The sequence below is a fragment of the Acipenser ruthenus genome, chromosome 6 (assembly GCF_902713425.1).
Source record: "Acipenser ruthenus chromosome 6, fAciRut3.2 maternal haplotype, whole genome shotgun sequence".
Classification (NCBI taxonomy): Eukaryota; Metazoa; Chordata; class Actinopteri; order Acipenseriformes; family Acipenseridae; genus Acipenser; species Acipenser ruthenus.
In genome coordinates, this window is record NC_081194.1 from 6,713,392 (window position 1) to 6,737,724 (window position 24,333).

Below are 24,333 nucleotides of genomic sequence, written 5' to 3' on the forward strand. Positions count from 1 at the left end.
GTATTTTGACCCTAATGCAGGGATTTGGAGACTTTTCTGCAGCACACTTCAAATCTTTCTCTTCCTCTGCATGTCTTATCGGGTCTGTCTGAGTTGCTTTCTCTCATGTCATCTGAATGTGCATTGTTTTCATACAGTGCAGATTCCTTCAAGACTTAAGATCATGCTGTCCCAGAGGTTTCAAAATATGGTATTGAATATGCATGCCCAAGGGACTGTTGGTTTAATATGTTTGAATAAATCATGAAATATGTTATTTGGATTCATTGGTGACTTACAGAATTTAAAAAAGAAAATAATAATAATAATAATAATAATAATAATAATAATAATAATAATAATAATAATAATAATAATATTTTTTGAGGCTCAGGGCTGTGGATGAAAATCTGGCATTGGTAACCAAATGGTAGTCTCAAAACAGCACTTCATTGTCACTAATAAATAACACTTACACTCATGTGAAAGAGTGGGAGCCCGCAGCCCAGGAGCACTTGGAAATCTTAATGAAGTCTGCCAATGATGTCCTAGGCAGAGCTCTGAGTCTGTCTGGTATCCAAAGATTGATCCACCAATCCTATTAGTCTCATCACCTTAAATAGGCATGAATGAAAAGCTCCCTATACAGTAGCTAGAATGGAACAGTTTGAGCTATCTCCCCCGAGACATTTTAAAGATTCTCCGGGCAGATGTTTGGTTATTAAGAACCATCCCCAAAAGCTCTTATTAGGACACCTAATTTCATAGTGCCACCACATGCTCTTCGTTTAAGCATGTTTTGAGTTATGAAGTTGAATGAATGCATTCTTCTAAATCACAGTTAATCTCCAGACTGGTGACTAGAAGGGTGTGGACACCTTTTATGATGCCAAGCAGCACAGATAATCTGTTAACACTGGGAATGCATTTCTAGGAACTGCAGTATATTGTTTTTAGAAAATGGGAGAATATTTCACACCCAGCTAAACATTTACAGAATCGCTTTGTTTATGTTTTTTTTTTTTAAATACCAATAATAACATTGTTAGTTATATTTGAGACTTTCTGACCCTTTATGAAAATATTTCTAATAACCAGCTATACTTGACTTTAATTAGTTTTAAGTCACATACCAGTGTAACAGCTGGTTAATTTTAGATGTATCCAAATTGTTAAATAAATAAAAAAAACTAAAATAAAAAACTAAAAAACAATGCAATTTCCCAAAAACAAAGAATATCTCAAGGATTGTATTTAAATATAACTTCTAGTGTTCCTTAACTTTACATTTCCTTTGTATTTTCAAAGGCACCACAGTTACTTTGTCGCTGGCATGATCAAACTGACAAGGCAGCCTTTTAAAAAAGACTTAAAAGAGTCTTATTCTTTTTCTAACTGAATATAATCAATTTTAATAATGCTTTCCAACTTTAATCAAATTAAGTTGCTTAAAGCTTCAGACTGTATCCAACATGCCTGGTTAATCTTAAGATTCTAACATCAACCAATTTCAGTTTCCAAGACTGTGCTACTAAGGAAGACCTATAGTACTAAGGAAAGTGGAGCAATGACTTGGACCAATAAACCCTAAGGATGGAGATTTCCTCTCAATGACTGACTTGTAAAGTTGCATGTAGCATGCTTTCAACTCATACAGTCATGTGGAATACTGAAGAAGTAAAGAGCAAGAGTCTGCAGCCAATGAACTCTTCACAATCCAAATGGACATCTGACCAGGATGATACCCTGCAGAAAGATGTTTTTGCATGTTGCTTTGTATGTCCATCAGAGGCAAATTGAGGGTTTGTCTCCTTATATACACTTGCATTCCCACTAGAGACTATCTGCCATAACATGTTATAGACCACATAAGCAAGTTTGGATGCTTGTTTCATGTAAATCAGCATGTGATTGTGGGGAGCAATCAGACTTTGTCCTGTGAAGTGATCTTGGCTTGGTTCCATGCTTTGCCCAATCTTTTCAAGCCTGTAGTTTCACAGACATTGTCATAAAAGTATAGTATAATCTCTGAAAATGGTCTGCTACTCACTGGATCCTGAGAATCCTACAAAACCATGCAAGGCCAGGGTTTCCAATCTCCGCGTTCACTTCAAGAACACCTGTGAGACTGCTCAGCCCATCAAGGGCATGCACATCCGCAAGACATCGAAGTACCTGAAGGATGTGGTGGTCAAGCACCAGTGCGTCCCCTTCCGTCGTTACAATGATGGAGTTGGACGGTGTGCTCAGGCTAAGCAGTGGGATTGGACACAGGGACGCTGGCCAAAGAAGAGCGTAGAATTTCTGCTCCACATGCTGAAGAACGCAGAGAGTAATGCTGAGCTCAAGGGTCTTGATGTGGATTCTCTGGTGATTGAGCACATCCAGGTCAACAAAGCCCCCAAGGTGTGCAGGCGTACCTACCATGCTCACGGCTGCATCAAACCCTACATGAGCTCCCCTTGCCATACTGAGATGATCCTCACTGAGAAAGAACAGATTGTTCCCAAACCAGAAGAGGAGGTTGCTCAGAAGAAAAAGGTTTCCCAAAAGAAATTGAAGAAGCAGAAGCTCATGGCTTGGGAGTAAGATGTATATAAATAAACAAAATCCAGGACAAAAAAACAAACAAACAAAAAAAAACTACTACGACTACTACTAATAATAATTATTATTATTTATTTTTTAGCAGATGCCCTTATCCAGGGCGACTTACAATTGTTACAAGAAATCATACATACAATTACCCATTTATACAGTTGGGTTTTTACTGGAGCAATCTAGGTAAAGTACCTTGCTCAAGGGTACAGCAGCAGTGTCCCCCACCTGGGATTGAACCCATGACCCTCCGGTCAAGAGTCCAGAGCTACTACTCCACACTGCTGTAATAATAGGCTACCATTCATTCATTCATTAAATTATTTATTTATGTATTTATTTATTTATGAATGTATTATTTTTCATTTTTTTAGCCTGGTTGTGTTAACACTACAGAAGTTGACATAAAGAAATCATCAAGAATGAAAAACCCTCATAAAACAAGGAAGGTAAGTGCATGGTGACCTTGCGTTATCTGCTGTAAGTGTTACAGTAATAGAAAAACATCTAAAAATTCTCAGAATGTGATATTGACCTGCTTACTACAAAAGATATGTCACATCGGTCATACAAGGCCATTGTAACTGTTCCGCCCTTAAATAGTTTATCATTCACACAGCAGCCCAAACTGAAACGATCTGCGCCCAGGTTCGATTCCCCAAGTAAGCCGAGACCACCTGTTTTTCAAATCTCAGGTCAGACCATTTTAAAAAAGCTGGGGTCGATTGGAAGCATTAACATGGCGCTTCAATCGATCTGAACGGCTACTCCCGAGCGCAGATCATTTTCTCCAATCGCTCCTATGTGAATAACCCCCAAGTTAATCAGACAATCACTTTGTCTAAATCTTTGTCAGTATAACGTTGATGAAAGGCATTAGCTAAAACCTTTGTCTAGTTTACTTAATTATTTTTTACAGTTTTACTTCTATATTGTACTGTTTACAGCCAGTCATAATCATTTCATCATATACCACTTTTATATTTTCTGCTTGCATTCTAGTCTGTATACGGACTACAGAATGATATCCGGAGTCACAGTCCTACCCACACGCCAGCCCCTGAAGCCAAGCAGCCAACTGCAGAAGAGCTGCAAGACAAGGTAAGAGATTGTACTTGAGAGTCTACTGTACTGAATGCAATTACAATATAATACATTTGTTTTTTATACAGCACCTTTCATAACAGAGTTATCACAAAGCGCTGAACAGTTAAGAATAAGCCAAATCACAAAGGTACATTTTTTACATATTGATACCAATGCACTGTTTGTTTTTACTATTCATTACAGATAAAGTTCTGGCAAGTCCAATTAGATAGGCACCGATTAAAAATGTCTAAAGTTGCAGAAAGGTACGTTTTTATTTATTCAATATCTAAATATGATGCTTTGATTTATAACTAAAGGTACTGTTTGTCGGTTAAAAAACAAACAAGCAATTATTTTACTGATCCATATCTGCCAAATTCAAATTTCAGGTCTCCTGTGTTTTAATTTTAAAATGAGTAAAAAAATGGTCTATTAGGGGAAAACTGTATTTACCCAAACTCAGTGTAAAGCTCCTTTGAACTACATGTCCTATTAGTCTCACAGGCACCAAATATAGGAGATCAGGGCTTTGGATATAAACATTAAACTGATAAAAATTCCAGTTCTGTTATTTCTTAATATGAATTTGCCAAACTCAATGAACATACCTTAATTTATCAACAGATTAAATCAACAGAATACTGCTGGGGTTAATTATAGTTGACATTTAAAACTGTCTGTCTGTCAATCTCTGATATGGAGTATACAGTATGCAAGTCTAATTTACAGCTCAGTGCTTTTACACAGCTATAGTTTTTTTGTATGTTCATTTTTTTCACTTGCTATTTCTGTTCTGTTGCTCTGCTATTGATTTTTTTCTATGTTGTCTCTAACCGTAGCTTTGAGAAGGCATTTTTGTTTGAAAAAATAATCTGTGATTCACTGAAATCTTGCGATACTGCAATGTTTCAACTCTGTTGGCCCAAACTGCTTTCTTGTATTATACAGAGGCCTACAAAGCCAACAGCTCACAATGCGACGTTCATTTCTGCATTACTTTGTATAGTTTAGTTAGGGGGTGCTGCTTTTTGCCTATGCGTTGATACTTACAGCTCTATAATGACACAAAACATGTAGATTGATATTGTGTGAACTAAAATAAATGTTTAATTATCAGGGTTACATTATGTCATCAAATAAATGTTCTTTTTTTTTAAATTTAGTAATCACCAATTATTTTATTATTTTCTCCCAATTTGGCATATCCAATTATTTTTAGGCTCAGCTCACCGCTACCACCCCCGCACTGGCTCGGGAACGGCAAAGACGAACACACGCTGTCCTCCGAAGCGTGTGCCGTCAACCGACCTCTTTCTTTCACACTGCAGACTCACCGTGCAGCCACCTCAGAGCTATAGCGTCGGAGCACAACGCAGCTCTGGGCAGCTTACAGGCAAGCCTGCAAGCGCCCGGCCAGACTACTGCAATGCAAAATGGAGAATTTAAACTGATTACCAGTACTTGGTAGATTGAATACAGCCACAGTTAGTTGTTCAAATAATTAAAATAACAAAAGCAACAAAAGTCCAAAACCTTAATTTTAAAAAGCAATTATTTAATAGGAAACATGAGGGTCACCACCTCCTGCAGTTCTGTTCAAATCGGGTGTGTTCTGGAGGCTTGTGTTGACTGGCAGCAGGATATTTTACTGTCTGATTCACCAGTTAAATCCAGCTCAGGCTGGTACTGCCTGCAGCGTAATTGCCATTGTACAGCTCCTGTGTGTGGAAGCCTGTTAAATGAGCTCTGGTGGTCTCAGCTGAGTTCCAGAAGGGCAGCTTCCCACAGCACACGTACCTCCAGCACTACTAGGGGCATGCTTTTCACACTTCTGCTTGTTTGCAATCAGTACCATTTCATTTCCATCTGTATTCAGAGATAAGCAATCGAGGAACACATTGAAATCCACTATTTAGATTTCTACATCCCTCTCAGTTGCTGCATTCATTTTAATGGATGTTGAGGTTTATGTTTATAAATTAGATTCTCATGCTTGATGGTTCATGTTTTAAAGGCAGCACTGCTATGTTCACGATTATTCTGTAGTTTCCTCAATACTTTGTGACGCCTTTAATCTGAAACCAACCATTCTACAGCTGTATTTATGTTTGTTTTGCTATTTACCTATACAGTATTAAAACATTTGAAAATAAAATAATATGTTTGTGCACATCTTTCCATTGCAGTTTATTAGGCTACACAGAGCAGTACATTGAATATGACCCATTTCTCACACCTCCTGACCCTTCGAATCCCTGGATTTCAGATGATACCACCGTCTGGGAGTTAGAAGCAAGGTTAGCAACAATGTTTTTTATGTCAGTTCTCACACACAACAATAGTAACAGAAAGGCATACAATGAATATGTATTATATGTATGTTGCCTGAAGGGTAAGAATATGCTTAGGGGGCTATATGTTGCGGGGGTATTGTAGTAATGTGTATACTTTTTTTATTCTGTATATGTACACTGTATTTTTATACATTAATGATTGAAGTCTATTTTCAGTTAGTTATTAGGCTACATAGAGCAAGAAAGTCTCTAGCTGACTAGCTGGAAGTGCTGGACAGCCCCTCAAGGCCATTGTGTTTGGCAATATTCCATATAAAATTATTACCGCAGAATGTTTGATCAAACTTTCCATGGCTATGTAGCCCATTTAAGAAGATTTTAACCAGACACTTTTCCTTTAATTGCCGTATTCCTTCGAATTTAAGACGCACTTTTTAGCCAATTTTTTTCTTCTAAAAAATGGCTTGTGTCTTAAATTCGAGTACAGTATAGTGATGTGTGTATTAAAATCGCCAACAGAAGCTGTGACTGCCCGAGTACACAAAGAGCAATGTGACTGACTGGCAGTTGAAGGGTTCTGAAGTACATAAGAACATAAGAAGAACATAAGAAAGGTTACAAATGAGAGAAGGCCATTTGGCCCATCTTGCTGGTTTGGTTGTTAGTAGCTTATTGATCCCAGAATCTTATCAATCAGCTTCTTGAAGGATCCCAGGGTGTCAGCTTCAATAACAATACTGGGGAGATGGTTCCAGACTCCCACAATTATCTGTGTAAAAAAGTGCCTCCTTTATCTAGTCTCCATTTGTGACCCCTGGTTCTTGTTTCTTTTTTCAGGTCGAAAAAGTCCCCTGGGTCGACATTGTCAGTACCTTTTAGAATTTGGAATGCTTGAATCCGATCGCCACATGGTCTTCTTTGTTCAAGACTAAATAGATTTAATTCTTTTAGCCTGTCTGCATATGACATGCCTTTTAAACCAGGAATAATTCTGGTCGCTCTTCTTTGCACTCTTTGTAGAGCAGCAATATCCTTTTTGTAGCAAGGTGACTAGAACTGAACACCATATTCTCGATGAGGTCTTACTAATGCATTGTAAAGTTTTAACATTACTTCCCTTGATTTAAATTCAACACTTTTCACTATATATCCAAGCATTTTGTTGGCCTTTTTATAGCTTCCCCACATTGTCTAGATGAAGACATTTCTGAGTCAACATAAACTCCTAGATCTTTTTCATAGATTCCTTCTTCAATTTCAGTATCTCCCATATGGTATTTATAATGCACATTTCTATTGCCTGCGTGAAGTACCTTACACTTTTCTATATTAAATGTCATGTATCTGCCAAGTTCTGAATGCTGTCTAGATCATTTTGAATGACCTTTGCTGCTGCAACGGTGTTTGTCACTCCTCCTATTTTTGTGTCGTCTGCAAATTTAACAAGTTTGCTAACTATACCAGAATCTAAGTCATTAATGTAGATTAGGAATAGCAGAGGACCTAATAGTGATCCCTGTGGTACTCCACTGGTTACCTCGCTCCATTTTGAGGTTTCTCCTCTAATCAGTACTTTTTGTTTTCTACATGTTAACCACTCCCTAATCCATGTGCATGCATTTCCTTGAATCCCTACTGCATTTAGTTTGAGAATTAATCTTTTACGCGACTTTGTCAGAAACTTTCTGGAAATCTAAATAAACCATGTCATATGCTTTGCAATTGTCCATTGTCGATGTTGCATCCTCAAAAAATCAAGCAGGTTAGTTAGGCACAATCTCCTTTTCCTAAAACCATGCTGACTGTCTCCCAGGATACTGTTATATACTGTTCCATATAATAGAAGTCAGGCTTATTGGTCTGTAGTTACCTGGTTCGGCTTTGTCTCCCTTTTTGTGGATCGGTATTACGTTTTCAATTCTCCAGTCTGTCAGTACAACCCCTGTCTCAAGAGACTGTTGCAAGTTATTTACAAACTGTTGCGGTTTGTAAATAACTTCTTTCATTTCTTTTAGTACTATTGGGAGAATCGCATCCGGTCCAGGGGATTTGTTTATTTTAAGAGCTCCTATTCCCTTTAACACTTCTGCCTCTGTTATGCTAAAGTTATTTAAAGCTGGATAGGAACAGGTCGACATGTGGGGCATGTTTTTTCTCTTCATCTATGATGTTGCCATTTGTATCTCTTAGGCATTTTACTTCCTCCTTGAATGTTCTTTTGCTGTTGTAATATTGGAAAAACTTTTTGGAATTGGTTTTAACCCCCTTGGCAATATTGATTTCTATCTCTCTCGTGGCCTTTCTAACTTCCTTTTTGACTTGCGCTTGCAGTTTCAAGTACTCTTTCTGTGTCTTTTTAAAATTGTAAACCTTTAGTCATTACTTTTTGGATTTTAAAAAGCACTTCAAATGAGACCATGTTGTGGTCTGAGTTTGCCAATGGTTCTCTGACCTGTTTTAGTTATTCTGTCTTCGTTATTTGAAAAGACTAAATCAAGACATGCCCCCCCCTCTAGTTGGTGCCTTGACAGATAGCGTTAGGAAGCAGTCATTTGTCATTTCTACCATTTCAATTTCGGCTGTCGTGCTCCCCACCGGTTTTCCCATTTTATATGGGGGAAGTTGAAAATTGACATTTTGATTTTTGGTGGTTATGTTTGACTATGTTTCTTTTTTTCCCTGCCTGTCTGAACCCAGTTGTTTCGACCCTCTTCTATCTCCCTGGTGGCTTTCTGTCTGTTAGGGGTGCAAACCTCCAAGAATTTTGAGTGTGCCAACTCCTCAAACTCCTGTTGCTCTGTCAATTCGTGCAGTTCCATTTCTAGCATACTTACTCGTTGAAGCAAGTCCTGGATCTTGCAACACTTTACACACACTTGATTTAGCTCTGCTGGATTTTCTTGGATTTCCCACATCATGCAGGTGTCAGATTACTGGCTTGAAGGCCATGTTAATTTAAAGTTAAAGTTTAAGTTTAGTTTCTGCAGCTGTCAACCTGCTTTCAAACTGCTTCTATTTGAAAAGACTAAATCAAGGCATGCCCCCCTCTAGTTGGTGCATTGACAAATTGCATTAGGAAGCAGTCATTTGTAATTTCTACCATTTAATTTCAGTTGTCGTGCTCCCCACCGGGTTTCCCCATTTTATATGGGAGAATTTGAAATCCCCCATTAGTATGGCTTCTGTGGAGCGGACGCCCTCCTCCTATATATAAACAAAGCAAGCTTTTCGCTCAGTGCCCGTCTGTTTATCTATGGCCAGGGAGCAGTAGCCTCGAACTGTCGCTGCTGCATTAAGCAGGTGTAGGCTCCCTGGGCATGCCCCTCAGCCAATAAGGACCTGATCAGCTCAGTTCCGGGTAGCCTTCCTGTTTACCACAGCAGCAGCGTTTTGTTATTAGGCTCAGGTCTAATCAGACCCACATATTTTTTTACTTGCCAAGCAATATCAAAGTTCACAAAAAGCGAGAAAAACATGTGCAAGTAATCACAACTGCAAATTAGAATCAGTGCCTAACTGTAATGCTCTGTGTGACAGCAGACGGCTGCAAACTGCCTCCATACGTTGTTTTCTTGTATGAGTAAATGCATCTTTGTAAATGCATCTTTATTTGATTTTTTTTTTCCTCAAGTTGAGGGTGGGAAATTTGGCCTATGTCTCAAATTCGAAGGAAAACGGTAACTTCAATTAAATAGCAATTCAAAAATGTCAAATACTATTTTTTATTTAATTGTTTATTTAGCAGATGCCTTTTTCCAAGGTGACTTACAGAGACTATGGTGTGTGAACTATGCATCAGCTGCAGAGTCACTTACAACAGCGTCTCACCCAAAAGATGGAGCACAAGGAGGTCAAGTGACTTGCTCAGGGTCACACAGTGAGGCCAGTGGCTGAGCCGAGATTTGAACCTCCTGGACCATACAGCCTTCTGCAACTGCAGCCTTAAAATACTTTTTGATTTATGACTTACAGAGTTGTGCATTGCTGTATTACTTACAGCACAAATATGTGCATTTGTTACGACAAGCTTTCTTTGTGTCATGTCTTGGAACAATCAGTTGCCAATGCTTTTATCGTCTTGTAATATTGTAATGTAATATAATATAATATAATATAATATAATATATGACATGTGCTTACAGCAAAGAGCCTGGCCAGCAGAGGGTGAAGCGATGGGCCTTTGGTATAAATGAAGTTTTAAAAGATCAAGTGGGCCGAGAGCAGTTTCTCAAGTTTCTGGAGTCCGAGTTCAGCTCAGAAAATCTGAGGTAATACTTTGTCAAGTAAAAAAAGAGATTATTTTCTAAGCTTTCTACTCCAAAATGGAAATCATCACATTTTGTTTTTTCAATTGAGAAAAAATAAATAAATAAAAAACATCTGTTAAAGGTACAAACCTAGAAACAAACACGTCAGGTATTTCATGTATGTTCAAATTTAGTAACATTGTTTATTTCTCAATATGAAAGGCTTTTTTTAAAAAACTTTTGAACAAATGGAGTAAAAACCTTTAGGTTTTTTTCCCCTTCTTTTTGCTTGTTAATTAAAAATCCAAGCCCGTGGGAAAAGGGATTCCTCACGAAAATATAAAATGTAATATTTATGTGAGTTATTATTTCTATTAACTTTTTGTAACTTTTTGTATAAACCCCACATTGCACTTCAATTCAGTCATGGCACTGGGGTGTACGCTCTTAATTTTAAGGAACAAAAATCATATCCTGTGGGATCAAATGTTGCTTGAAGGTATCCTATCCCTGCTGACCCTACTGACCCTGACAGGGCTGCAATGAATACAAAGAAAGGTATATGCTATAATAAGTGTAGATAATCGAATATAATCATGTCATTGCATTCAGAGTAAGTGCTGTTTTTGATTGAAGGTTTTGGTTAGCGGTCCAAGAGTTGAAAAAAAGACCCATTCGTGAGGTACCAACTCGGGTCCAGGAGATATGGCTGGAATTTCTCGCTGCAGGGGCTCCCAGTGCAATCAACGTAGATTCAAAAAGTTACGGTAAAACCACGCAAAACGTGAAAGACCCTGGAAGGTACACTTTTGAGGATGCTCAGGTAAGTACTGCATCGCTGAACAAAGTCATATTATCATATTAAGTGGTTAGGCAAAAAAAACACTGAACGATATGAAGTCATAATGCGTAAGGTTGTGATACTGATTTTAATGAAACAAAAAAACCTGTGTTTTTTTTTTAAATCTTTTGTTTAGCCCTGCCTTCTATTTCTAGTTGTTAAGTTGATTTCTCAGTAGGGATGTGCATATTTTATGCATATTTAATCATTAGTAAAACACATGAAGCAGTGGAGATGACCGTTTACATGGGTTTCAATGTTTAAATAAATGTAATTAAGGAGGTTCACTTCACATTAGAGAAAACTCCTAAAACAATGTGTAAAAGTGTGGGTTAGTTAGTGTCCATTCTAGCAGCATTAGACAGTCTTTTTAAACTATTGTTATAGGTTTATTATAAACCATGCTCTAAGAACCTACAGTACTGCTATATATCTTGCCATGCCATATGTTGATTACATTACAGTTTTCATAACAGCTTATTGTGACTTGATTTTCAGGAGCACATTTACAAGCTGATGAAAAGTGATTCCTACGCTCGTTTCATACGTTCCAGTGCCTACCAGGAGCTGCTACAGGCCAAGAAAAAGGTATTCATCTAAAAACATAAACACATTCTTAAATGTGTTCATATCTCCAGAGGTACTTCTGAATAAGCCACACTGTACTAAACTACTCACATTTACTTACTGCTCAGAGTTATAAAGTTAATTTTATTAGTTACGTTTACAGCAATGTGGTATTAAAGAATCTTTGATTTTATTTTTACCGGAAGGTGTTGCCTATGAGTATGTCACAGCGATAGCTAGCAAATAGATTTTTAATTACAATTATCAATACATAAAATAGATATATGTTATTTAAATTTGCCATGTGTAAACGTAGCTAATTGTTCAGTCTTTCCATGACATGCTTATGTTTTGATCTAGAATGCATTCATTTATTCATGTACTTATTCATGTATTATTTTTATTTTGTTGAAAAAGCCAAAATTATTATTATTTGTTTATTTAGCAGTTGCCTTTATCCAAGGCAACTTACAGAGACTAGGGTGTGTGAACTATGCCTCAGCTGCAGAGTCACTTACAACAACGTCTTACCCAAAAGACAGAGCACAAGGAGGTTAAGTGACTTGCTCAGGGACACAATGAGTGAGCCAGGAACCTCCTGGTTACATGCCCCTTTCTTTAACCCCCGGACCACATAGCCTGCAATTCAAGATAGTTGAAGTTAATGCTCATTTGGTTACCGAAGTTATTTCGTGGCTTTCCATGTCAACTATTGGTTCCTAAGTTTCACATTGCTTTGCCTGCAGCTCATTTTATCACTCTTTCCTTTTAGCTGCATACTTTTTGTCTTGCTTTTTTCTTTCTTTTCTTTGTTTTTTTTCTTTAATTTTCATTTAAGTTGGAAAACACTCAAGACCGCAGAACCTCATTTGAGAAATTCACTCGCAATGTGGTAAGTTATCATTCTTGGAATGGCTAGCTGCAAGACATTAACAGTCTGGTGCAGCCATCACAGACAATCACACACACTCACACACAATCACACACAATCACACACACTCATTCACACACAGTCACACACAATCACACACACACAAAAGATACATTTGCTCTTACAGGTTCCATTCCAAAACCTCCAATCCTGCCCTCTCCTCCCTGCTGCCCCCCTCATTGAATCTGAGTGTGTTGGGTTTTTGCTTTTTGGCTTAACCAGAGGTGTAACTTTTTATTTATCCAGGTATTTCTCAGTGCTCTCCAAAGCATGAATTCCAAAGTATTTAAACAGCACTGCGGTTTTCTTTGGACTTGGTCTATTAAAATCTGCTTGAAACCAGTGATGTCACAAAACCTCCACTGCATAAATAAAACCCCTCCCTCTTCTTAATATCTATTGGCTATGCAATTGATTGCATTCCTCCATTCACACACGGATTGGTTACTGGCTAGGTAGTTTACAGCTTGGGTTAGTTAAACTGCAGTTCAACAAATGTTTGTCAAAAAAAATGAAATTGGTCAATTGGCAGATTCTGTCTCTCTGAATCTACATAGAATGTCTAAATATTGTGTTCCTTCAAAAGGTGGGTAACCCAACACCCCCCTTTTCCCAACCTTCCAAAGTTTTATTTGACCCCCCCACCCAAGTCCACATAATTCTTACATGGGTGTAAGAATTCACCCCCCTGCTCTTACAGGCACCCTCATTATTTTTACTTATTATGTTGTTAGTTTGATCTGCTTGACATAATGCTTCGATGAGTAAATACATTAAATTAACTCTTCCCTCTTCCCTCTAAGACCACTTTGTTTACTTTTTCCTTGTTCACAGAAAAGTAAGAACTTATTTTGAAGGATTTTGCTTACAGGTAATGATAATACTACAAGTTGAATAGTGACTTTCTTCTCCATGTCCATATTGTCCACCATGACTCTATTTTGCACGGTGTTCTCATGTTGGGATTATTTTACAAAGTATACATTATTGTATATGTACAGTGTGGGGCTGGAATGAAGGTGATGGGTAGTGGAAATGTTCTGTCTGCTGCTCTTTCATGCCTTCGTGTCCTTTCAGCCCCACCCTCTATATATCTATATTATGTATTTATGTATTTATTTTACATTTGTCATGATGATTCCTGATTTGTGTGTTCAAAATAAAACCATTCAACACATTTATTTTTATAGGGCAGAAACATCCCTATATTTCCATGCCATAAAAACTGTACGCCAACACTGAGGGCAAGCAATAACCTGTTGTGAAAGAGGTAGATAGACATTGGATGGTGTTTTGAGTTTGTCTGCCTTGTCTGCTAAATCGTGCAGTACCATGCCTCTGTGTGGCGACCGTGGCTTTTGCTGTGATAACCAATGCAGCTGCAAGTGTTGATTTCTACAATGATGGAATATAAGTAGGAAATGATGTCCTTTTTTGCTGTGCAACATTACCTACCTTATGTTTGATTACCAGCGGGGACTGGATAGGGGGATATTAAGGAATGCACCATGGAGCTAAAACAAGGCCCCTCGTTTATGGTTTTATTTTCCAGTTAGCAATACGGATGGTTGTGCATTTAACTATAAAATGAATACATGATGTTTTCAAAAATATAAAGAAGTGATGACAATAAAATAGTAAGAGCAGTGATTAGGGTTTTTTTCCAGTACTGCGGTAAATGGCATGCTACCTGCAAAATAAATATTTTACATGGTTCTTTGAAAATCTTTAGTCATGCACATTACATAAAATGATTGGTATAATCTAAAAAAAAAAGTAATAAAATACAAACACGGGATTTAAAAAACCTGTAGCATTTGGAGAGTTTTTGACAGCGTTGCATCTTCAATTTGAGAAACAGTGCTGCCAAGTCCTGATTGCTTACAAATAATTATTTAACAAATTATGTTTTATACATTTACAATGGCTGTTGTCATTAATATTATCTGGATTGTTAAACAAAGTCACTCTCACATCCAGCATTGCAGTGCCTCTGTTTAACATGATTTGCTGTGACATCTCACAAGATTACTGTTTCACAACAAGATTATTATTATTATTATTTATTTCTTAGCAGACGCCCTTATCCAAGGCGACTTACAATTGTTACAAGATATCACATTATACATTATTTCACATACAATTACCCATTTATACAGTTGGGTTTTTACTGGAGCAATCTAGGTAAAGTACCTTGCTCAAGGGTACAACAGCAGTGTTCCCCACCAGGGATTGAACCCACAACCCTCCAGTCAAGAGTCCAGAGCCCTAACCACTACTCCACACTGCTGCCCTAGATGAAAAAAAGAAACCCCAGAACATGGCAGTGTATTTTTAAAGACCTTACGATCTTAATTCTTAACAATATATTCATGATAAGATATTTGGAAAAACAGTAAAATATTTTGACAGTCTAAATCTATAAAGAGAGCAGATGTAGGTAACAAAAACAAAATGGACAGCAGTGTGGAGTAGTGGTTAGGGCTCTGAACTCTTGACCGGAGGGTCGTAGGTTCAATCCCAGGTTGGGGATGCTGCTGTACCCTTGAGCAAGGTACTTTACCTAGATTGCTCCAGTAAAAACCCAGCTGTATAAACAGGTAATTGTATGCAAAAATAATGTGATATCTTGTAACAATTGTAAGTCGCCCTGGATAAGGGTGTTGACTAAGAAATAAATAATAAGGAATTGGTGCTTTAAATGTATTGACCTGAAATAAATCTTAGTAATAAGGTTTTAACTAATAAGGTGTTTTTTATGGTTTTCATTAAAGCTAAACATTTTCCCTGCCTAATAAACCACTGATTTGTAACAAGGTAATCTAATTGATTTGTACCTTGTTTGTTGACTCTAGCATATTCTAGATTTCTAGTCTAAGTGCAGGTTATTAGAACAAATGAGAGAGTAAACCACCAAGAGCTTTCGCTGCACAGGAGATAAGAATGAGCTAAAAGCTTAAATACACAGCAGCGTAGCAGAATGATCAATCCCATGGATTAGGGTTTAGATCCTAATGTTACTGAATTTGATCAGGATCAGCTTTGGATAAAAGTAACTAACGGTATACAGTAGCTTTCAAGACCACAGCACACTGGGGTTACAACAGAGCCTGTTGACTTGAAAGCTACTTTGGGTATTTTTTTTTTAAATTTATAAATCATTAAAATAAATGATATGTGAAATAAAATATATTTTTTAAAAAAGTTTGGATTAATGCTCTTACGGTTAGTAACCCTAAATGTTCATGAATGCATTCGTTATTTTAAATACATATACACAAAACAATTTTATTGCAATAAACATACATTTATGTATTTTTTTCTATAATGGGTAATCTGTGTATGTTCTACTTGCTGCTCCCGTTTACTGTAGAGAAACTTCTGTCTTTATTTCATTGATGCTTTTATTGTTAATGTCTTTTAGTTAGACCAGTTTTAATAATATATGTATTAGAACTTGTATCAGATTTCACTTCTCAGTTTTCTTTCTGTCTTTTGGTCCTAGGCAGTTAAGAATACAAATGACAAAGTTCTTGTCAGTATTTGGAAAGAATCGCCATCATACCCATGCCAGCATGGCATGCTCAAAACATCAACACTTGCATGCTACAGTACAATGTAAACCATGTTTCCAGTGAGCATTCTCCATTTAGAACAATATCATATAGAACTCAGATACGCATACAGTGTTGTAAGTGGGACTGGGTTTTTCAAAATAACTAAGATAGAAACTAATGTACAAAGTAGTCATGGTGCTGCACACCAAAGTGCAGAATCAATAGCCCATATTCTCTAAAACTGAAATCTACAAATCATGTTCAGCTTTTAATCAACCCATCCTAATGTTAAATTGTCTCTTATTCCATCACAGTGTTACCATAGCAATTATCTACAGTGAGTGCCAATCTGTGCTACATACAGTACATGTAATTGTAAAAAAACAAAAACAAAGTCCAGATATTTACAAACATCAAACTAAAGGCATTGTGCTATTGATTTCAATATCTGGACAATTGCATGGATTTTGTTATTAATAGCATTTACAAACTTAGTTTTGTACAATGACACCCAGAACCAAAGCCTTCGTTAAGAGGGCCTTGTTTTCTATATCAGAAGCACCCACACAAATCTCAGTAACAGGATCCAGTCCCAGCTGCATCAAATTCAGTCCATTTATTTGATCTCTTTTTCCAATTACCTTAGCATTGTGCGCTGTCGTTTCAGTAATGACATTTCTTCTTCTCTCTTTTCTTTTCCAGGGAAAATCACTTACTTCAAAGAGGTTAACAGGTCTTGTGCAGTCATATTAAACAATACAATCACCTTAGCTTGGATGAGGACCATTCCGTTTATACATAATTGTAGTCCACTGTTTACCCAGCGAAATCAGAGGACAGTAGACCAGTTGTTGCATGTCTGAGGAACTATGTTTTTTTTTTCTCCTGTGTGGCAAGGCAGTATGGACTTCTAATGCCTTTGAATTTTTGTATTCATCTGCTCTCTTAATTTTATATCAGCTGGATCTGTATGTTTATCACAAGCTGAAATATTAATAAAAAAAAAAAGCTTCTGCCTAGGAACATGACCTTTATCCCCGATAATCAGCCACCAAACAGATGCATAACAAAGTATGCATATATTATTGGAAATACATATGCCATTTGCAAGTTACTGCACCACACGAGCTACCACAGAAGGTTTCCATCACACTTGTAAAGTCACGTTCTGAACACAACAAAAGCGCGTCTTTGTCCAATGTAGTCTGTGATTCTTTGTTACTGTTTCTTGCATTTATTTTTTATACCATATTTAAAAACCTTTTACTTAAAATGTATTAAAGTTGGCCCTTTGTCTGTTTTTTTTTTTTGGCTCAAGTTTTTATTTCATTCTATTCTCTGATTACTGACATGCCAGGTCAGAATGGGGTTGCTGTAACCTTGACGCAAGAAGAAATTTGCAAAGAAACTTGCACAAAGAATAAAAACGATGGAAACTGTTTGCTGTGTTCTGTAAATTGACAACTTGCTTTACATGGAGGGGGAGGGGGAGGGGGAGTGTAAAAACTTGATTTGTATGTATCAAAGGCTTTAACAAACAGTCCTTAACAAAGAAATCCTTAAAATTGATGCTTTGATAGACCTTTTGAATACTGTGCTATTTGTCTGACTGCCAGACATGTAGAAAAGGCCTATAAAATTATGCAGTTTTGTGCAAATAAGTTTCTTCTAAGTTTAATTAAAATATACTTTGAAGGCTGACTTCCTCCCTATATAAAAAAAAAGAATACTATAGTACTATTAAGAAATTAAGCAAAGCAGTGGGTCAGGCAGGGATCAAATCGTCAGTCGAATAGCTGATGTCATATTTGTTCTTCGATATACAATACGTCCAGTGATCAGCAAGGAAAGGATTTATATCTTACCTCAATCCATTACGTCCCCGCTGTGCGCCAGAGTTCGCCTCTTCCTCCACCTGCTTTTTGGCTTTGTGTAATGGGGTAGGGTAACTATCCTGCCACCTTGTCCATGGCTTCCCTACGGTCAGCCTGTCTTATCTGCAAGCTAATTTATGGGCAGGGGTACCTCGAAAGGCGAGGCCAAAGGCCAAAGACTGTAGTGTAAAATATGTATAATGTAGTAGTGTCTAGACTAAGCTTTAAGAGTATGAGTTTCCTGACTGAAACACTGTACTCTTCTATAGTATACTGCAGTACTGTACATACAATAGTGTATTATATGAAACTATAGTGTTTTTGGACAGTACTGTAGTATTTTCTATATGGGTCACGTCATGGCAAATTGCTCTGGAAAAGAGGCAGAATTGGCATCTGTTACATGAGACTAGTCAATCTCTTGTATTCACTTAATTCCAGATCCTGTTATAAGATGACATGACACAGTTTGCTCCTGCTGTTGAGACACACCTGTGCTGGCCCTGCTGGCACAAAGTGAATAGACTACACTAAACTAATAAATGTTGATAAAGGGAGATGCATTTTACCGAGCTGAAAGACATACAGTTGTGAAGTTGACTGAATTTGATTAAAATACAGTACTCTTATCAAATAATAGCTTTCGCTTCAGGATACACATATCAGTAGTTCACCAGCCTCGACTTGTCTCAGATAAAATCCGGTATTTCAGTGTGCCCGGTGATCACTTAATTCAGGGCAACATGTGCATGTAATGACTTTATATGTTACATATATTACATAAGAGTATGTGGATAAAAACAGGATTAACAATAGTACAGCATGATAAATACATACCATAAGCATGTTAAAAGCACTGGAGTCTGCAACATGATTGTAGAAATGTACCACAATAGACAATGCGGAGATTGCTGTGGTTGTATTAATAACAACCCCATATAGTAACCCTGCTATGATTCAGCTTGGGTCTCGACTCTAGTAAAGGCAGAGCCTGCAGCTCACAGCACTATACCAGGGAGCTAAACCAATCCCTCAGAGGGTCCAGCTGAAATGCCTCCAGCTCACAGCACTATACCAGGGAGCTAAACCAATCCCTCAGAGGGTCCAGCTGAAACGCCTGCAGCTCACAGCACTATACCAGGGAGCTAAACCAATCCCTCAGAGGGTCCAGCTGAAATGCCTCCAGCTCACAGCACTATACCAGGGAGCTAAACCAATCCCTCAGAGGGTCCAGCTGAAACACCTGCAGCTCACAGCACTATACCAGGGAGCTAAACCAATTCCTCGGAGGGTCCAGCTGATACGGTGGATTGATGACACTGGTAAAGCTGCATGTTTTTGCTCACTGCAGGGCTACACATAACTACATGACAGTTTAAACCTTCACAGTATTTACTATGAGCTTATTTAGTAACACCTCAAGCTATGGTCTCAAAGATATGCCTCAGGCGTGACTAATTAGGCTCACTGTAAAACTTGGAATACAGCAGAACAACGTATAATGGGAGATTTATCTGTCATCCTCACCTGGTTACAAAAAAAAAAGCCTTTTCTTTTTACGGGTATTTTTTAGCATACATAGCCCATATTCAATTGCAAATCCAAATAGAATATGTGATTCAGAACCCATTTCAATCCTGCCTCTTGCTTGCTATTGGCTGTCTCATTTTTCGCATCACCTGTGTTTTTCTTCTTCAGTAGTAGCAAGTATAGTAAACGGTACATTTAATAAAACTACATTTCAACATTGAGTGGTATCACATTTTTTTTTAGTTTTGTAGACAACTTGCTTTATTTATTTTTTACCAAGTCCCGTATTCAGTTCCCAGTAATAAATGATGTCAAAAATCACTACTGTAATTATGAATGCAGGGAAACTGCTTTTTTCACTGTTCACTCATCAGCACTAGAGGGCGCCAAATTATATTTCCTGAATAATGTAGAGAGGTGAAGGAACCTGCATTAACGCTGTGCTGAGGTGTCAGCGTTTTACAATTAGATGTAATAATTGGAACAGTTTTTTAAATTTATTTTTAGACCCATATATAAGAAATAATGTAGATAAAATAAACTAAACATTTATTTAAAAGATAAAACTCAATCGCAACAAACACATAAAGGATACCTGTGGCCTTACACATCTTTTTTTGCAGACAGATGCACTTCTGTTTCAAAATCTCAGTCTCATTCGCTGTTAAGCGACTGCAATAGGACATTGAGACGAGCTGATTCTGGACTAAACCACTCAATATACGAGATGGGGGAGTGTTAAGCGTAGGATTAATAATAATAATAATGACGGCGTTTTAATCATGTGTGTATTACTGTATGAAACTGGTTGTGAAAATATATACAGTATTTGTTTATTTATTTATCTCTAATATAAATAACTGTAAGTCTAGTTGCTTTACAATAATACCTCAATACCCGATTGTCTGAATTTGTAATCAATTGGTACACTTGTTAGCCCTTTCAAATACTGTAACTACTAGTGATAAACTGCGGTTCTGTTGAGAGTATGGGGAAACTGGGACTGCAGGCAGCGTGGTAGGGTTCAGAGGTGGGGTGTGGGGGCTACAGAATAGCGACCCCTCACTTCTAAATATCGCACTACACCACAGTATATATATATAGGTTAAGGTGGGCGCAGTAATTTTTTTGCTTCTCCAACCCCCACCCAGGATACATTTTACCTTTCCTTGACTTTTCTTAGAAGTGATTAATGACTGCTGTGGTATTTTGATTCCTCCGCATAGTAATATATTTTGTGTCAACAATGTTTTCCCAAGTAATACACCTTCACTGATACATGATTGTAAATATATAAAATAATCAGTGTTTGTATGTGTTGTAATACTAAAAGAAACATATACAATTGTGCCCCAATAGTGTTATCAAATTAGCAATGTGATATCTCACCTTGCTCCACCTTACCTTAAAGATCTTTTAACACCATAAGTCCCCAATCGGTCACTCTGATCTGAGGATGCCAGGTTACTTTCTATACCCATCATTCAGAGAAAAACACTGAGGTGGTTCAGATGCTTCAGCTATATTGCACCGAAATTATGGAATGAGCTGCCTAGTACTGTAAGGGAAGCTCCCTCGGTTGAGGTTTTTAAATCTCGATTAAAAACACATTTTTATAGTCTGGTGTATCCAGTTATCTAAAATGATATTCTCTCGTCTCTATATGGCATATTTTACTATTTTACTTTTTTGCATTATTTGACTGCTTTATTTATTTTAAATATGTTTAACTATTTCTAGGTATTCTTGTTATTATTACAGTTACTGTTATTACTTTGTTTTTTGTTTTGTTGTTTACTTCATGTAAAGCGTTTGGTGGCGGCCCTCGTCAAAGGCGCTATACAAAAATAAAGATTGATTCATTGATTGAATGAATGAATTCTATGACAGTCTTATGACTTCATTGTCTTTAAGGAGGAAGACTTTGAAGACATTGTAAAAGACTTCTAGACAAAATGTGTGTTTTATATATGTTTTAAGGCTGTCTTCAATTTATAACACTTAAAAGTAAAAAAAATCTAAGTACCAATCAGGAAGCTCTCTTATCAGTCACCAATGTATCTCATGGTCTTTCACAGCAGGAACACAAAAAAATAACACTGTGCTTAAATTGAAATAACAGATTAAACATTCTGGGGGAAACAAAGCCTTTTACTCAGGAGTGCCATTGTGCCACTGGCACTATTTTTATGAAAAATGTTAAAACATGTTTTAATATACTACAAAAAAAAAACTGCGTATGAACTACATTTCTTAATTCAAATGTGTAACGTTTTAACTTAAAATGGCGATTCTCTCCCGCTAATGACTTTGGGGTACCTTTGTGTATTTCCCGTTTAAATTTATTTTGATTCCATTTACACAACGCTGAAATAAATGTAGTTTCTGGCTATAACAGACACATTACCCATGGTGGATTTGGGTCCGCCTGATTATTGTTTTTTACCTTGATAGTTGACCTTGTCAGTTCAATAAGTGCCCTTCCTTCCCGACACAGTCAACTACCAGACGGTAAAGCTCTCTAATCAGGCTTCTATTGCCTAAAGATGATGGGATGGAATGTTTGTTAATTGGCTACTGTGATTGGTTGAGAGGAACCTAATGATTTATAAAATAAACTTTCAGGGATGCTCTCCCATCTGTGTTCACTCTCCCAACCTCCTGGATGACTGTGCCGTACCTCCTCCAATTCACTTTAAATGCTTTCGGAAATTGCTCTCTGGTCAGTGGGAAATGAAGGAATGAAGTGTGTTCTCCCTTAAAAAAACCATGAGACACCCCCCCCCCCCCTCCGGGGATATCGTAAGAATTGAATGTGGGAAATCAACACATACTGTACAGCTGGCTTTTGATTTCCCTAAGGTTCCCTGCCATTGCACCTACATTCTTTATAAGTCCAGGTCACCTGCTGTAACCTGCCACATTTTAATCTGCATCTAGTATTTATCCACCTGCTGGACATTAAATAAATAGCACACGCACACGCACACACACTACACATATCTCTAAAAAATATTAAAAGTTCCCACTATTAAAAGCAAGGCTTATTCTGATCCAGGGCTAGTGAGAAATAGCAGCTTACAAAAATTGACAGAGACAGCCACTAGCCCCTCTTGTTTCAGGGTTAAAGCACATATTAAAGTTGCTTATTTTACATACTGTTTTGCTTAATTGTGTAGGTTTCTGTTTGTTTTTTGACACTTAAATAAAGTATTGAGTGTTGTCATTGCTTTGTTTTTCTTATTTACATACAGTACATGCATAATCTGTGTCATAAATGTATTCACCTGCCAAACGGATATTCTGCATTTTGGGCATTGTCTAAGTTTAGAAAACTTTACATGAGGGTAAGGAATGTTCCAGGCAGTGCCCAAAATATTGCTTTTTTTATTCTAGGCATACCCTAAATGTGTTAAGTACTCCTGGATTCCCCCCTTCTTTTTTTGGCAACCACAGTACTTAGCACAAGGTCCATAAAGCTGGACAGTTTTTATTGTTGTAGTAAGACTCTCATTAGGATTTAAAGCCCTTGTTGAATGATTATTTTACGATTCTGAGCTTGCTGCTTCTTTTCATTTTACTCGTGTTTTAAGCTTGTTTCTGTTTGTTTTTTCTAATCACAACATCCTTAGTGTTTTTCAAGTCCTGTGTTTGTATTTTTAGTACAGTTTGAGCGTGTGTTTAAAGGCCTCTGCTGTCTGCTCAAAAAGAATGATGTTCCGTGGTGTTTGTACTGTGCCGCCAATCTCCCTGCCTTTTGAGAGTTTTCTTTTTATCCAGTTTCCCTGTAGTTTTGCTGTAAGTGACTGTCACCATGTTAATGTTATTACACTCACTGACAGTCGTGCACATGCATTTCATTTTTACAGGTACGGTACATGGCTCCACTCTTCAAACAGACAAACAGGTTGTAAGCCAATATGGTCATTTCCATTTGACTTATAATTCCTCACGTAATTTCATTTGATTCTCACAAACAACATGGTCTCTTAGCTGTGACTCAGGACTCCAGCATAACAATAGGGGTAGCGCCATATCCACTTATCCAGTTAAGCTGAATCTTGATCTGAGCATCAGTATCTGGTTATACGTGTAATGTCCGAATGTACGCTAATGTACATACAGTGGATGTAGGTCATGGTGATCTACTTTATCATGGCGGGAGACTTATGTAAGACAAGTCACACCTGGTAACACTTTACATTGTGTCTCTAATTACTGTGTATTTACATATTAGTTACTTAGCAAATACGTGTGTACTTACACATAATTACAATAATATCATGCTTAGTTACAATACACTTAATGTGTAAATCTTTTTGCACGATACTGTATATGTAAGTACACAATTGTACCAGAAAATGGTTAGGATTAACAGGGTAGGGGTAGGGTTAGGGTTAGGTTTAGCGTTAGGGTTATATTGTGCAAAAATAATATTGTAATTATGTGTAAGTACACATGTATTACTACTATGTAAATACATAGTCATTAGAGACATTTAATGTAAACCTCATACCTTTTTTTTTGTTTAATCTTACCTGTGAATTGTAAGGGTACTGACATTCAATAGTTCAAGTTTGTGAGTTTCAGTGAGACTGTAGCCTATATAATGCTGCAATCATTTAATAAAAATGTGCATGTTTGAAAGTCATCCTCAAGGTGAACAAGCTAATACATCAGACTGTTGCTTAATATAGAAATTTAAGAGGCTTGTTTTGTTACATGAAAAACAATATAAGAAAAAACAGTTAACCACCACAGTATACCCACTAATCCATAACAATAATCAAGTAGGAATTTGAAGTTTGAATTCAGGGCTGTTCTCC

General features: G+C 37.2%; 2 protein-coding genes across 9 annotated transcripts in view; both read left to right on the plus strand.

The window, feature by feature from the left end:
• Nucleotides 1–17,403, plus strand: part of LOC117411148 (regulator of G-protein signaling 7) — a 118,531-nt gene extending 101,128 nt beyond the window's left edge. The window contains exons 10-19 of one of the 8 annotated variants that reach the window (XM_059024859.1): nucleotides 2,952–3,026; nucleotides 3,580–3,678; nucleotides 3,868–3,929; nucleotides 5,853–5,963; nucleotides 10,103–10,228; nucleotides 10,844–11,030; nucleotides 11,547–11,636; nucleotides 12,454–12,507; nucleotides 16,052–16,180; nucleotides 16,806–17,403. In XM_059024859.1, the coding sequence (XP_058880842.1) occupies nucleotides 2,952–3,026; nucleotides 3,580–3,678; nucleotides 3,868–3,929; nucleotides 5,853–5,963; nucleotides 10,103–10,228; nucleotides 10,844–11,030; nucleotides 11,547–11,636; nucleotides 12,454–12,507; nucleotides 16,052–16,168 (921 nt within the window). In that variant the 3' untranslated portion in view covers nucleotides 16,169–16,180; nucleotides 16,806–17,403. Of the gene's footprint in view, nucleotides 1–2,951; nucleotides 3,027–3,579; nucleotides 3,679–3,867; nucleotides 3,930–5,852; nucleotides 5,964–10,102; nucleotides 10,229–10,843; nucleotides 11,031–11,546; nucleotides 11,637–12,453; nucleotides 12,508–13,380; nucleotides 13,418–13,736; nucleotides 13,817–16,051; nucleotides 16,181–16,805 lie in introns of all 8 variants that reach the window. The other 7 variants (XM_059024862.1, XM_059024860.1, XM_059024861.1 and 4 more) reach the window with 7 other exon arrangements.
• Nucleotides 1,999–2,628, plus strand: LOC117411150 (large ribosomal subunit protein uL22-like). The gene has a single exon (XM_034018350.3). The coding sequence runs from the start codon at nucleotides 2,014–2,016 to the stop codon at nucleotides 2,566–2,568; it is 555 nt and encodes a 184-aa protein (XP_033874241.3). The 5' UTR covers nucleotides 1,999–2,013; the 3' UTR covers nucleotides 2,569–2,628.
• Nucleotides 17,404–24,333: the final 6,930 nt, after the last annotated feature.